Here is a 15,885-nt window from a genome sequence, read left to right as displayed (position 1 = left end):
ATATTGATGCTCATTAATGACCAAAGTAGGTGAACAAGACTTGAAAGTGTACCCAAAGTTACAATAGCAATTAAGAGCATTGAAAGAGAACTGCAGAAGACCAAAAATAATTCCGTTTGAGTATTAAAGCTAGAGCAGTTGAACCCAAATTGGGTAAGCTGGATGCCCTAAGGAAGGTGGAAAAGGTAAACAAAGGGAAATTAAATATTAGAATCTGAGATCCCTCAAACAAAGGATATTGAAACCAGCCTTAGTTTGTGGTACAAAATTATAAACTTTATATTACAGAATAACCAATGGTATGCGTCTTCCTGCTATCTGCAGTTTTTGTTTAAATTTTTTTTGGCATCCTTGTGATGTCCCTTGTTTGAGAGCAATATGTAGGGATTTCATACCCCCATATGGACATTTGTTGAAAGCAAAATGTGTAAACGAAATGTAAAAATACCAATGGGTGCAACTTTATTTTCAAAGAGTAGTGTACATGATTTTTTGATAGTAACACTCAGATGTCATGTTCAGAGTTTTATATTTGTATTTCAAAGTTTCATCAATTTTCTATGATCAAATGTTGAATGGTGGTTGTTCAGTGTCATAAATGTTGTTATTTGAATGCCAGCCCTTTATTATGTTAAATGACAACAATTGAAAAATAAGCTTCGTTAAATGGTAAATGCTTGATATATCCCATGCTTGATTGTGAATAATGCTTAGTTGGGAAATTGTTACTATCCTTAGAACTGTTCAGGATATAAGGATGGTTAATAAACCTTCGTGGGTAGAGAAAATGGGAGATGTGCACCGATTCATCTAGCTTGGAACATGAGGGCCTTTTCTGCCATATAGTGGTTAACCTTTGATATCCGATTGTAGAATACAAGTATTGGGTTGTTGGTTGTATATGAAGTTAAGGCAGCATATCACTAGCTCACTTTCATGTGCTAACGTGCAATACCTGTTGATTTGTAGGATCACTGCAAATGTACTTGCAATTGCTATTGTATTGATTGTGTTCCTAATGCAAATGAAGGCTTATAAATAAGAGAGGAGGAGACATGTCTCATGAAGAGACATGTCTCTAGGATTAATCATCACTAGTTAGCATATTAATATATTTGTAATATAAATAACCATATATATAATATATTACTATATAATATGTATATCAATATATATATATATATATATAGACATACACACAATAATATATATGTATTATATACAATAATATATATATTATTTAACATGGATAAGTATATATAGGAAATGATGATTTACCAATAGCAATAATGTATATTAGATCCAATCAATCTGACTGAAGCTACAACTTTAACACTCCCTCTTAGCTAGGGAGGATTTGTAGAACACATTGTGCTCTCAAATATATGAAGAGATATCATCTTAGTACGATATTCAATTCACTATGAGGCTAAATTTCTCACCTTTCATAACACACAATTGAAACAATTTCCATAACTTCAATATAAGATTAAACACCACCTTATGTGTGGTCTATAATAGTAACTATGTCATGGTGTCCAGCAAGATCCAGCCCAAAGAACCATAACAAGTTGGTTATCATGGTATCTGGCAAAATCCGGCCCAAAGAACCATGATGAATTGGTTATCATGGTGTCCGACAAAATCCGGCCCAAAGAACCATAATGTTGTTCGGAGACGACTTTTTGGCATCAAATGTTTACCATATGGGGTAAATAGATTAATGCATATAGACAATAAATAAGAACATGTAACAACAATACTTCTTTTATTATTCGCATATATGCTGAAGAGATTATATGATGCTTACAATGATGATTACAATGATGATCCAAAGTTGTATGTATACCATTCCGAAGAACCTTCCCGAAGGCGCCTGTCAGCTACATAACAATTACCGATGACATCAACTCGTCGGCTACACAATATCTATCGACGATGTCAACCAGTCGACTACACAATATCTACTAACAACGTCAACCCGTCGGCTACACAATATTTGTTGATGACACATGATGAGTTGGTTATCATGGTGTTCAACAAAATCCAGCCCAAAGAAACATGATGAGTTGGTTATCATGGTGTCCGGAAAAATCCGGCCCAAAGAACCATGATGAGTTGGGTATCATGGTTTTCGGCAAAATCTGGCCCAAAGAACCATGATAACACTTACTCCTAGACATCCAACACATTTAGGTGGTACAAGTTAATGTAGTGTACCTAGGAGATACGTCAAACTATTGATAAGGTCGTCACATTACAATAATGACCTTACACATATGAAAGATCGTCACATTTCATTACATATCATATGCAAAATAGTAACCACCATAAACCATGTCAGAGGGTGATACAAAGGCTTTCACCTCAATTCTCTCTCACAAAGAAGAATGCATTACAAGGAACTTCACTTAGAACTTCTCTATATAGAGAAGATATCATTTACAAAAGATTGCACCTCAAAATTCTCCCTCTGAACAATGATCCTGGGAAGTTAGGTCTAGTAGTTACTCCCTTAGAGGCTCTCTTCCCCCATGGATTCTTTGTCAGACTCACTCTGAATCTGATATCAATCTTCGAATTTTCTAGTAATAAGTCAATACTTCCTCATGATGCACTCAAGAGTAGGCCCATCAAAATCATGCAATCACACACATGTATTTCTAGTTTCCCTTTGAGTATTAATCTTCTAAGCTCCTGTGTTACCTTTGAAGAAGTGTCATACTCCCTCTTAATGTAGAAGGATACTCATAATCTCAATCATCAAAGATATTTGCTTCAAGAGCCTCACTTTATCCAGCCTGATCACAACTTCTTTTAAGCTACTGTCATAAGCTGCCTAATGTGTCAAATTTCTTTTCCTGCAAGATCAACTCCAGATACAAAAGAAAAGATCAAGGCAAATAACTCATAGTATGTGTAGAATTACAAATAAGAGAGAGACTACAATAAGCAAGTGAATATAATACTTATCTGCATATTAATGTTCTTGATACAAGTTGCTCCAATGAAGGTCCATATGTATCAATTAAAATGATGCCTTTGTATAAACATTTGTCAACCAATGAAAATGAAACATTGGTTATTATTCCCTTCCACAATGTAAAATTTCTATGTCTTCCATTTTATCGAGTTTTTGACCTCTATCTTTGTTAGTCATTGATCTCTGTATCTGAAGCGACTCTCAAACAATTTCAAATCTCAAATACCCAACCAGTCCAAAGTATTTGCAGATATTTGCTCCAGCAACAATAAATAATGCATCAATCAACCTATTCTAAATATAATCCATTGATAAGGTTATTATTGATATATCTTCCTCTTGTCTAATTCATAATAATTATCAGTGAGAACTTAGAAATCCAAGTAATTCATCAGGTGTTGTCTTTGGCTTTGATTAATTCTTATATTTCAAAGATGACAATGACACACATATTACATATGGTTGCCACGTTCCTTAATATAAAATAACAGAGTGAGCAGAAGCAGATCACGTCCCTAATAATGTGGCAAGAGAAAGAAGAATAAGATATGTGGAAGAGAGGAGCACTTTCTTTCCTAGAAGATAGATAGGGTCGTCTCTACGAGAGGAATAACCATATAGAAGCACGCAACATCATACCTAGTGCATTGACTTATACCCCTACACACCCACCACGGACCACGATGATGAAACTCCCTCATATGATCACAACGAAAACAATTCCAGGGATGACGAGTGGACAGATAATAAGCCCCAAAGTACGCCATCACGAGAAGAAGCAGAAGCAGAAGCAAAATCATATAGAAGGAAGACAATTCGGGGATGGAAAAATAACTTCTTTATGCAATGCGTTGAAGTTATCATTGTAATATCTGATCCGTTGACTTACACAGCCTTACCACGGTGGAGGTGGTACATTTCATGGATATAATTCGTGCAATACACACAGGTGGTTCAAAATCGCCTTTTCTCCTAACCATGCTTGGTATCTTATTTTCCTTCACAATTTGATTTGTTCATCTGTCAACATCTTATTCTTGGCAGATGTATATAACTTCCTCCGTCCACCCAAAAATAGGAGTTTGAAATAGGTTGCAGACATCCATGGATGATGCATTGTGTGAATTATCCAATAGACATACTGGGAGATACGTTGATGTTAATTCTCTCTAAATTTATTAAAGTGCAAGTAAATTTGAATGATGAATGATTAATGATGTTCATTCCAAGATTGAATTTCAATGAATGTATAACTGCGTAGGATTGAGCGTTTAAACAATTTGTAATGAGGCTGTGTCGAGTCTTTTTAATCATGAACAAAAAAAAACAAAAGAGGCATAGGTGAAACAAGCTATTGACTATGTGGATCGATAAGAATAAATAATAAGATTCGGTGGAATAAATAATAAGAATTCGGTGACCTAGGCAGAACCAGTTGTACCAGAAAACTCCTCAAGTATCAGTGTTGGACCACTACAATCTTATTATCTGTTCTCCTTTACAATTTTAGTTTGCATTAATAAATTAGTTCCAACTGGATAGAGGAGGTTCCTGTGTCAGACATTTAATAGAATACCTTCCAACCACTCTTATATGCATCAAACTATGAAATGGTGACGTTAATTGAAATACATAGCAATGCAAGGGTTGTTTGTCCCAATTTAAGTGCCAAATCCTCTATTAGATTTGATCCCTGGTCACTCGCAAATTGGAAATTCTTAATTGTTTGATTAATCGAAGTCTGATCTATGCAGAGCCTAAATCTTGCAGTGAGCTTTCCAAAATCTTACTTCACAGTCAACCTTGTTGCGACCCTCTGAATATTTATCATGTACAGCTGCAAGCTATCTGGACTAGACCCCTTTCTTATTTATAGCCCACTTGACTGTTAAGTTACACTGTCATCATTTACCTTGTCATGTCCTATAACATGCATTTCTGATATATTAAAAAACTTCAATTGTCCCGTCAATAGTTTAGGCATGATAAATAAATCTTCACCATATTACATATTTAATTTGATGCTATAACAGCAATCTTTGGCTTGAATATAATGACATGAAAACATTAACTCATATTTCTACCATTATTCCCGCACTAATTTTGTCCAATCCAAATTAATCTTCTTTATCATTCCTTATTAATTTTCGTACTTCCCTTATCACATGCATCCCGATAATTTAAACAAGGTAAGGCAATGTTCAAAACACTTGCTGACTGAGGCATCACCTTGGACAACAGTTTTGAGATTATGCGGTGTGTCTTTACACGACTGATCTTCCTTTCGTCATTCAATAAGCTTGACATGGCAGAGTGTATGGCAGAGTGTTTGCAAACATGGATTATACTCATTTGTTTTGTCCACCTGTTCAATATATTCTTTGCTAGCAATCACTTCTGACAAGTGCCAGTGATCAACCGCATGGCACAAAATATCTGTTTGTGTATGTGATATGTCATAAGATTGTAGCAGATCCTCTGTAATACTCGTGGATATATCATCTGAAGTTCTAGTTTCATGTCGTATGGTGGTCTAATGAATTCGTTGTTGCCGAATGAGAGTACTGAAGTGGCTCCATTATATTCATCGTGGAGTGGTTTCATATACAGATACATCTGAATCATCATGCATGGACAGATAATTGAAGATCTTTGGTTTTCTTGAAGACTCCTTTTGTATTTGTGAGCAGTCATTGTTGTATTTAACTAACCTAATAACAGTGATCATACAATTGCCAGGACCTGGTGTATTTAGAAGGCAAAGATCCAATTCATCGAAGACGATCCCTGTTCTATATTCGTGGGTTGTATATAATTCAGAACAGATATTGTTATTGTTCAATTTGTTTATCCACTTCAACAGGCTTTGCTATATACAAGTAGTCTCTTCCCAATATCTTCGGTAGCAAGACATAGTTCTCAGTATCTGCTGCAAGTTTAATTGAGAAAGTTTAAATCCTTCCTCAGAGATTTCTATAGTATTTATGGAGGCCTGCAATTTAATTTTTTTACTGGAGCTTTACCATTTAAATATGACATCCAAATTGAAGATACAACCAATTTAGGTATTGATGTTTTCTTGCAGACACAACGTGACTGATTGACTCATCAGAAATTGATTCAAATTCCTGCAAACTGATCAACTGTTTGATAACATAATATATTTATTCAATTTCCTGAAATGAATATTTTTTCTGTGCTTTCAATCACTTCCTGAAATTTGCAGCCTGGCTCTGATACTATGTTGATTTGTAGGATCACTGCAAATGCACTAACAATTGCCATTGTATTGATTGTGTTCCAAATGCAAATGAAGGCTTATAAATAAGAGAGGAAACATGTCTCATGAAGAGACATGTCTCTACGGTTAATCATCACTAGTTGACATATTAATATATGAGTAATATAAATAACCATATATATAATATATTATGTATAACTATTAACTACACACACACACACACACACACACACACACACACACACACATATATATTAACATGTATTATATACATTAATATATATATTATTTAACATAAATAAGTTGTTGGTAAACAGATTGTTCCTTTTTAATTAACTCTTTAAATGCCCAATATCTATGAACAATGACTGATTACAGCACTGGGGAAACTGTAGCTGAATGACTAATTTCCCTCTGTATTTATAGGTACAGCGCCCTTGAGTTTGTGATTTGCAATGAATTTGTTTGTTTCCAAAGCTAAGATGGGGTTTGTTCTTGACCAGAGAACGGGAGAGGAAAACCAAGTTAGGCCTAGACAAAAACTAACTCAGGCTGGAATCTGGGTCTTAATACTAACTAAATTTGTGAATCTACTCATCTTATAAAACCACGGAATTTGGTGATGCAATAGTGAGTTCTATTTATATCTACGTTCCCTGGGGACGCATCCCCTCTAAAAAAGCCAAGTTTCGTGTCTCGGGGACTTCATTGGGGACTTGCATCTATCCCCAATTTTTTAACACAAAAAAAATTTAAGAAAAAAAAAATGTCACTTTTGTCGTCCCCCCCTCGTCCCCAAAATGAGCAAAAAAATTTGCCATCCTAGAAACCCATCCCGCTGTCCCCTGTTGTCCCCGTCCCAGAAACTCGGGGGAACATAGATTTATATGGATAAAATGCTTATACAGAATGATTTTAACTCTAAAACGTAAGAAACTAACTTAAGAATTAATACTGGAAAAAGTCTCTTTTAACTTCCAACAATACTACGATTATCTTCAGTTTATTGTATTAAAATAGGGGAACACAACTCTGTTTATTCATTAGTTTAATTCAACTCAAAGAGACATTTCTAACTTAGACATGCAATGGAACAGTAAATAATTGATACAAAACACATTCAAGTTGTCTCTGCAATCTAAAGCATTTCACACCAAAATTTAGCCGACCTTTCATTAATCTTTCCATCGAGTACATATAGGATTTTGAGATGAACTGTTACAAAAAGTAATTGAATTGGTTTATCTTCTCAAAAATGACAAATGGCAAGAAGCCAATTATCAGTTACAATTTCATATCAGAATACAAAGGAGCGGGAGAAATATCATTTCGCTTTCTTCCCCTTTTTTAATTTCGCCTTATAGGCCTTAGCAACAACGATAATTGGAATGAGCTCCTCGTGTTTGTTGATGTGGACGTTGGTGTATCTGATAAGCCATTTGGAGTGTTCTCTAGCCAACTCCTTGATTGTGCTCAATCGCCCTTGCATTTCCTCTGTCGTTACTTGTATACATCCACCAAGCCGTTGGAGGTCTGACACTCTGTCTTGATGGCTAATAGATCTCTCTATAAATTTATCCAAGTAGTTGGAGAAAACCTTTTGCATAATGACGACTCCTACTACTCCTTTACCTTGTCCACTCGTTTGGGATTCAGTGTGTAGGCCTTTCAGCAACTCATAATCCTTATCTTGCTTCTCTTTAACTTTGCTTTCTATCTTTTGCAATCCTTCTTCTACTGAAGAGATCATGTTAGCCTTGAATTGCAAGCTCTGTTGCCATTCAAACAAAGGCTCGTCTCCTTTCTGTAGAATCTTGGCTTCAACTGCTTCTTTGGCCTTCATTTGGATGATTATATGCAGGAGAGATGCAATCTTCATATTTTCCCTTTTCTACTAACTGAGTTGCCCGGTTAGCCAGGATGTTATTCTTTTCTATCTCGAGCCTCAACACTGCATTGCCAACTTGATCTATAACTACAAGTCCTTCAGACTTGAGTTTTTCGTTCCAACTTCTGCCATTTTGCCCAAAATGTTTTTCCTCTTGCAGCTGAGAGATGATAGCTTGAATGTCTGTGGTTGTGGGGTCACTGGTAGGTGGTATCCCCGAAATGCCTTCTAATGGGGCAACCAATTGCTTGATGAAGTAGTTGAGCTCGTGGATCTCTGCCTTCAACTTGACCTTAGCAAGCTTGAGCTCTTCAAGTTCTTCTATCACTTCATTAGTTGCTCTCCATAAGCTTACTTTGGTATCATGCCTAACCTCTCCTAGATCCAGAGACTGTAATTGGAAGTCAACTGTAGTTAGGTCCTCTATCCTACCTTCTTTGGTGGGCTTGGCAATCTCCATAGTTAGGTGTCTCGTGTACAGATCTCGGTCGAGGACAGATAAAGTCTTCGACTTCTTCACTTTGCTCAATTCTGACTCAGAGCGGATGGCCAGAGACAGTCTCTTTGTTTGAAGCCCCATCTTCTATCCTCTTCCTCTTTCTATCCAAAGTATTTTCGAGCCATGAGTCGGTGCCGATTACTTTGGATGCAGTCCCTAGTGTATCCACATTGAACATCTTTCTCCTAGCAGGAGTCGAGGCCTTCGAAGATGAGGAGAAAGGATTTCCTGAAGCAGGGGAAATGAATTTCGGAGTTTTCTTCACTGCTTCATCCAACTCCAAGGACTCACTTTTGTTGCTCCCGCCATCTCCAAGGTCAACCACTTGTATTTGAGGACTACTTGGTAAGAGTAGTGTTGCACTTATAGATGGGATTGGGCTGCATTGGGATTGCAGAGCCACTAGAACTGCAGTGTCTTTTGGTTCTTCTGCCTTCTTTTCAACTTCTGTCTCTGTCCCAATCATAGGCACTGAACCATCTTGACAAGTTTTGTATAATGGAGTATTCTTATCAGAAGGTTGATCACCTCCGTCGGCTGGTTGAGCTGGGCCTTGAGTGAGTGATGGAGTTGTGCCTGAAGTGTTGCTAGGGGAAGATGATGCTGTAGCTACGTCTGGGGTGGACTGTGCGGATGCAACTTTACTTATTTTCTTCCATGCCATAGTCCAATCGACCCACTTCCCAATCCTCTTATAGATTCTTGACATCATCATATCTAGGTCCTCTACGACCTCTTCGACTAGTTCAGAGCTTATGGGGGTATTCTTTAATTTGGTCAACTAAGTTGTGCTATACATATTCCGACCATCATCCTCAACCCCATCCACATCTATATTTACTTTGTATAGCTTAACTTGATCGACTGTCAATCTTGCAAAAGCATGATCACAACTTTCAAGTTCATCTTTGCAATCGACCTAGTAGTCTTCAATTTGTGCTGACATGCTTTATTACACTCCCAATCTGCAGGACATCTTTATCATATCCATTGGGGTCGAACGTAGGTCTCAAGATCTTGTACATATCCAGCTTGTACTTCCTCTCAAAAACCTTCATCATATTCTTAGCATTAGACTGGGTGTCACAATTGAATGCTCTAACCTTCAGAGGGAATTCATACCCTTTCTTCTTCAGACTCCCGCTTAGGACATTCACCTGCAGAGCTTGTCAGATGATCTTGACCAACACTATCATATCATTCGGATATCTTGGTAGCTTCAGAGGAAAACGGTCGAAAGCTACAAGACGCAGGTAAGAAAAAGATGAAAATTGAATAAAATAACAACCAAATACTGATGGCGGCCATGGCTTCAGTGGAGAATCTCCTTTTTGGGCACCCTTGCAATTCCCTACAAATTCTCATAGTAAATGTGTCATTCAATCTTACATATTTTTGCATAACTATTATGTAGTTGGAGGCACGGATAAAATTCATAGGACTTGACATCATCAAGGAAATCGTCTAGCCATGGGAGACCGAGCCATAGTTGCAAAGAAGCTAGCATATAAATCAGGAACAAAGACATATAAAATGAATTGTAAAACTTGGCCACTTGGGAGGGCATTGGACAAAATCTCACTCACCTCTTGCGCCCAATCAATATATTGTGTATCTGAGCATATAACTTGAACCAAAAAGAAGTATTGTTCAACAAAACTTAGGGCTTTGGTTTCACCTCTCAATCTATGCAAAAGAACCAAAATGTCAATTATCTCCGATTTGAGGTTGGTTCCGAACAAAGTTTTCGGGACTTTGCTCTTGTCGCTTCATGACTTCTGGAACCATATTCGCATGATCTCCTTCTTCCAGATCATCTTCTTCGTCGAGAAATCTAAAATGACTCCACTGACAGTTAGGTAAAAAAACTCCTCTCGTTATGACACACGAAGACAATTCACCACCATTTGTTTGTCGATTGAAATCAATACGGTGTCATTAAGCAGAACTATCAGCTTGATTTTCGGATTGTAATGGTGAACACATTCATAAATGAGCTCTGGGGCTTGAACCGCAATCGAGAAACTGGCGGCTTTGACCAAACCACATTTTTGAGGCTTCTTAGTGATAGGATGGATGCGTTCGGATTTTACCCTCTTTTGGAAATTTGCCATATCATAGAAACAGAGGGACGTGTCTGTGAAGTCTTGCAGTTGAGACTTGATCCTAGTCAAACCATCAAAACCCGCGAACTTAGTGGCCATAGCTTACATACATGATTTTGAATCAAAGGCAAATAAGACAATAGACTACTACAGTTACTGGCTTTCAAAAGCTATGCACTTTGATAAAAATGAGGAATTAAGGAAATGAAGTAGCTTATTCAACTGTCTGGGTGTTTTTATATAAGGGCCTTGATTCATTCGTTAATCTTCATAACTCGTGCCACACGAGTGAAAATTTAAGGAAATACTTGTTAAAAATGAATGCAAAGGTTCAACGGACATTTAAAAGCCTTTTTACTATTTTGTTGGTTGTAACGTTAACTTTATATTAACTCATTATTTATTTTTCTGTTTTCCTCTTAGTTTCAGAAAGTTGCCCTTGGAGTACTTTGTTGATGAAAATCTGCCAAGTAAGATCCTGGCCATATCTTCTTTCTGCAACAGTTCGTTTCAATCCAATATCATCCTAACATGTACTAGATTCAGCATGGGAGTCAAATTCTACCTGTTGATCTGATTTCTTTGCATAGTCAGAAGGTTGCTTTCATGGGTTGGAAACTGGCCGAAGAAAAGGCAATTTCCATTTTTCTGCCAATGCTTCTTTATTGGTTGAATCTTTGATAACTGCATTTTTGGTTGTTAAAGATGTTTAGTTAAGGTGCATGGATCTACTTGGATGTCACTTAGCATCTTGTATTTCACTTTTATCTATTTTGCGGAAAATCGTCTTCATGGATTGGAAACTTGTTGAAGAGAAGACGAACTAAGGTTTTCTGCCAAGGCTTAGTACATGAGTGACAATGAATCTAGATTATGTTTGGGAGTTTGAACCCAGATTCAAACATCAATTTGCCTTAGAATCCGTGCCCTTTGAATATTTTTAAGCTAGATACATCTTCAATTGAGCCCTTGTGGAAAGTCACCTTCATGGGTTGAAAACCCGCCGTGGATAAGGCAACATGGGATTTTCCGCCAATGCTTATTTTGTCAACCATTGATATGATGTGAAGTGGCTTCACTTGACCACTGATTCTTACTAAAATCATAGTGATAAATTTCCACATTGCTAGTGTTGTAAAGACGTGAATTTTAGAGAACTTTCAAGAGCATGGGAATGAAAAAGTGAGTATGTTTCATCTGTAATGAGTGAAAATTGGTCTCTATCAGATTGGGTACTATACTTACCCGACAAATTACAAGACAAAAACAACAACCCGCCCAGTTTTGTAGATAGAGAGGGCGTTTTGGGAAAATCCTAAAGACCGCCTAACCTTTAGGAATCTAGACCTAGACTCAAACATTCACGAGAACGAAACTGACTTCATCTAAACATGCAGAACTCACTTTTGCCAATAATTAGAAAACAAAAGTGGGGCAACATAAGTATATATAGGAAATGATGATTTACCAATAACAATAAAGTATATCAGATCAAATCAATCCGACTGAAGCTACAACTCTAACAATACCCAAAGGTGCTTTCATACATCAAATGGTTGGACTAGGTTGAAAGGACAGCACCATTTTGGAAGTCCTAGTAGTTTCCTGTTAAGACTTGACATACAGAAATATGTCTTTCCTGAAGGTGAAGGGTCAAGGACACCTATGGCTGGAATGACAAAAGGAGGCTCTTTCAAATCTTGAGGCTTATTATGACTATACCTCTAGGTCTCATGGTAGATAATAGGTCACCTAAAAATAACGTGAATCCTAAGTTTGTATTTTTAATTTTTTTGTAGAGAACACATGGAAAATCAATGTTCCATGGCTCATTCCCCATCTTACTCCATGAGACCAAAAAAAAAGTGTCTTTCCAGGGGTGGGGATGTGGACAAAATGTCTACCCACCACGCTCACACCCCTGTTTGTAGAGGGCGAATGAGGATACCCCTGAGACATCCCTGCCAAAGCAAGAGATGCATTGAGAAGTTGAGAATGCCACCACTGTAGGTGATGTTGGAGGGACTCCACAATTGTCCTGGTACAGTCATTAGGTATTAATCAACTGACCTATGGATGACTGGGAGATCTCATGCCGGCACTTTTCCTGTTATGATGATGAATTTGATTTGTGTGAAAACCTTTGAATAGAAAAACAACATGATTACTATGTACATGTAAAAATGAGTGGACCTTGGAAGAAAGAAGCACTCTTTACATTCTTGGGATGACCCCCTGTGGGGATGTTTGGAGGACTCTAATATCCTTGGGGCAGCCAAGGATATGCACACGCACAATGTGAATTCCCTTGAATTTGATTTCTGTCTAAAATTTGAATAGACAGATAATGCAACTGTGTGTGCATGATGCACATGTGACTTTTTGTGTGTGCGTGTACATGTACATCTGTGTTTGCATGTGTGCATGCATATGTGCGTGTGTCTAATCTGCAACAAGTTCAACAGAGACATGGACAAGCCAAGTATGTTGGAAAGGATGTGTTTTGAAATCTTGGTTGTCTTGGAATGATTGTATGGCACGTGCATATTATTTAGGATGTATGTTTGGAAATCTATTCCATATATTTGAGATGTTTGCGATTTCCAAGTTAACGTGTTTGATAATGTTTTACTAGAGGAATGAATTAAATTAGATAATAACCAGTATTTTATTGTGGATGGGGATTAAATGGACGTCTTAACATTCCCTTATCAGCAGTAGGAGCGTAGGAGCTTGAAGGATTAGCTCGTAGAGTTGTCCTATGGAATCACTTGTTTCTCTAACATGCTATAGATATGATACCTTATTTTCTCTAACATGTTATAGATCTAGGTGCAAGCTGAGGTATCGCCCAAAGGTGGAATAGTCAGTGTGACCATAAATCTTTACTACTTTCCTAGGCGGGCACAAGAGCCCACTGAGCACAATGGCCAAGTCCACTTGTGTAGATGGCTGAACTTCTCAATTTGATCTGCCAGATATCTATAGCACATGGCTTTTTGTGGTTGAGACTTGCCCTGTGATGACAAGTTCCCTTGTTCAGCCATTGATATTTCTATAGATCACATTTGGGAGCTGAGGAAGGGAAAGACAAGATGAAATGTAACAGACTGTGAGCCGATATAGATGCTAGAGATAATGTTTGCAGTAGTGGTTGAGGAGATAAGCTGGATGGTCTGCCTCTGTCTCTTCCTGGAACTGGTCTTGCTGCCTGAGGCATGTAGACTTAGTTATTCTGTTGATATTATTGTGCCATTGGAATTATTGTTCCATTTATGACATTCATTTTTGAATATCAGAATGAAGAATTAAGCCTTTAGCTTTCGTGAGATGTACACAATGTGACAATTCCAGGTGCAATTCCATTAAACCAATTTTTTGTGTGCTAAACAACTGACATGTGTCATATCAATACATTGCTTGGAACATTAATAATTGAAGAAATTCCTTCCTTCTTTTATACTAAACCTGTCCAATTTGTAGCTAGTGTGAACAGATGTTTCATTGACGAAATTTCATTTTTCCTTCCATTTGATAACCAGTTCTGTAGTTGGAGATATTGACACATTCTCCATCAGCTGGATAAATTGCATTTCATGTTGTACTGCATGTTTTCTTGAGAGTCTATAGTGAAGCTACCTACCATATTTAGTGTCTGCAGTATCTCAAATATATGGAATTGTATGTTGAACTTGCCTTTTCAACAAGTTTAGTCTATTTAAATTAGGAATCATATCAGTTCACTCTGATTATGCAGGCATTTTTTATTGTCAGCTGTTTTGCACTTTCTTTGTTTGTTGACTTACAAATATAATCCAATACACAATTTTTCTAGAATGAGAAATTCTTTATCCTGGGTAATGGTCTGATCACTAACATTTTTTTTCATTTCTCTCACAGGTCACATCCTAAGACAATCATAAATGCGATGGCTGTAAATGAGGATAATGTGCTCGTCTCTGCAGGTTTGCGGAGCATAGATTTATGCAAGAATGCATGTTTCGCCAATCGGGGCCTTTTTGTTAACTTATTTCACTTTTTCTGTAGGTGACAACGGGAGCTTGTGGTTCTATGATTGGAAGAGTGGTCACAATTTTCAGCAGGCAAAAACAATTGTGCAGCCTGGTAATAAAATAAACATTTTCTATTTTATTTTTTGAAAGATGATGATGCGTGCTTGTTATGTTTTATATTGTATTAAGCTTCAGAGTTGAATGTTCTCATTTAACACCATTTCTGTGGAGAGTGTGGTTTGTTTGTTTCTAAATTTTACACTTGTTTTACAGGGTCATTGGATAGCGAAGCTGGAATATATGCACTCTCATATGACATAACTGGCTCTAGGCTTGTTACCTGTGAGGCTGACAAAACTATAAAAATGTGGAAAGAAGATGAAACAGCCACTCCTGAAACTCATCCGTTAAATTTTAAACCACCTAAAGAGATTAGGCGCTTTTAATAGGCATGAATGATTTGTAGTTTGGTTTAATTTTCTTGCAGCAGATGTGTCATAAATAGTAAGTATTCTCTACATTTATTTCATTATGAAGTCATTGAGAGGTCTTCTTACCTATAAGATGTGCCAAGAACGAAGTCTAGGTGTTTTCTGTAGTGGAGTATAGTATTTGCATTTTTTTTGCATTTCTACACAAGATGTATTATATACAGTTTGATCATCCAGTGAATAGAGATTTCCATGGCACAGGAAAGTTTTTCAGTTTCACATCTACTATTTTACACCCTGAGCTTCTAATTCTTTCTGTTGGTTGTTGAAGTGGAGTATAGTGTTTTTCATTTTTTCTACACAAGCTGTATTATATACGGTTTTATCTTCCATTGAATAGAGCTTTCCATGGCACAGTAAAGTTTTTCAGTTTCACATCTTCTGTTTTTAAACCCAAGTTTGTAATTCTTTCTGTTCCCATATATAGAAACTTACTCTGTGCCATTGAAATAGTATAAGCTTTTTTCAGACAATTGAAAGAACTCTCATAAGTTGGCAAGTTAAGTAGCTTACCGTCACCATGGCATCAATTTTTCATCTATCTATTTGGCTGAATCCATGTAAAGTGCTGCTATTCTTACACTAAAGTCACATATAGGTGTCCAGACATGCACAAATACATCTGATATGAGTGGTATTGAAGCTGTAAACATTGCACGTGAAGG

General features: G+C 37.0%; 1 protein-coding gene across 2 annotated transcripts in view; it reads left to right on the top strand.

Moving 5' to 3' along the window:
• The window catches only part of PRL1 (pleiotropic regulatory locus 1), a 100,027-nt gene extending 84,588 nt beyond the window's left edge, over positions 1–15,439 (top strand). For both annotated transcript variants that reach the window (XM_089800186.1, XM_089800185.1), the window contains exons 15-17: positions 14,617–14,681; positions 14,764–14,841; positions 15,003–15,439. In XM_089800186.1, coding sequence (XP_089656312.1) covers positions 14,617–14,681; positions 14,764–14,841; positions 15,003–15,175 — 316 coding nt within the window. In that variant the 3' untranslated portion in view covers positions 15,176–15,439. The remainder of the gene's footprint in view (positions 1–14,616; positions 14,682–14,763; positions 14,842–15,002) is intronic.
• Positions 15,440–15,885: the final 446 nt, after the last annotated feature.

The sequence above is a fragment of the Cupressus sempervirens genome, chromosome 9, assembly GCF_028749045.1.
Source record: "Cupressus sempervirens isolate cs-2001-9-10 chromosome 9, ASM2874904v1, whole genome shotgun sequence".
In the NCBI taxonomy this organism is placed as follows: domain Eukaryota; kingdom Viridiplantae; phylum Streptophyta; class Pinopsida; order Cupressales; family Cupressaceae; genus Cupressus; species Cupressus sempervirens.
Note: the sequence above shows the minus strand (reverse complement) of the source record. Positions and strands in the feature narration are given on the sequence as shown.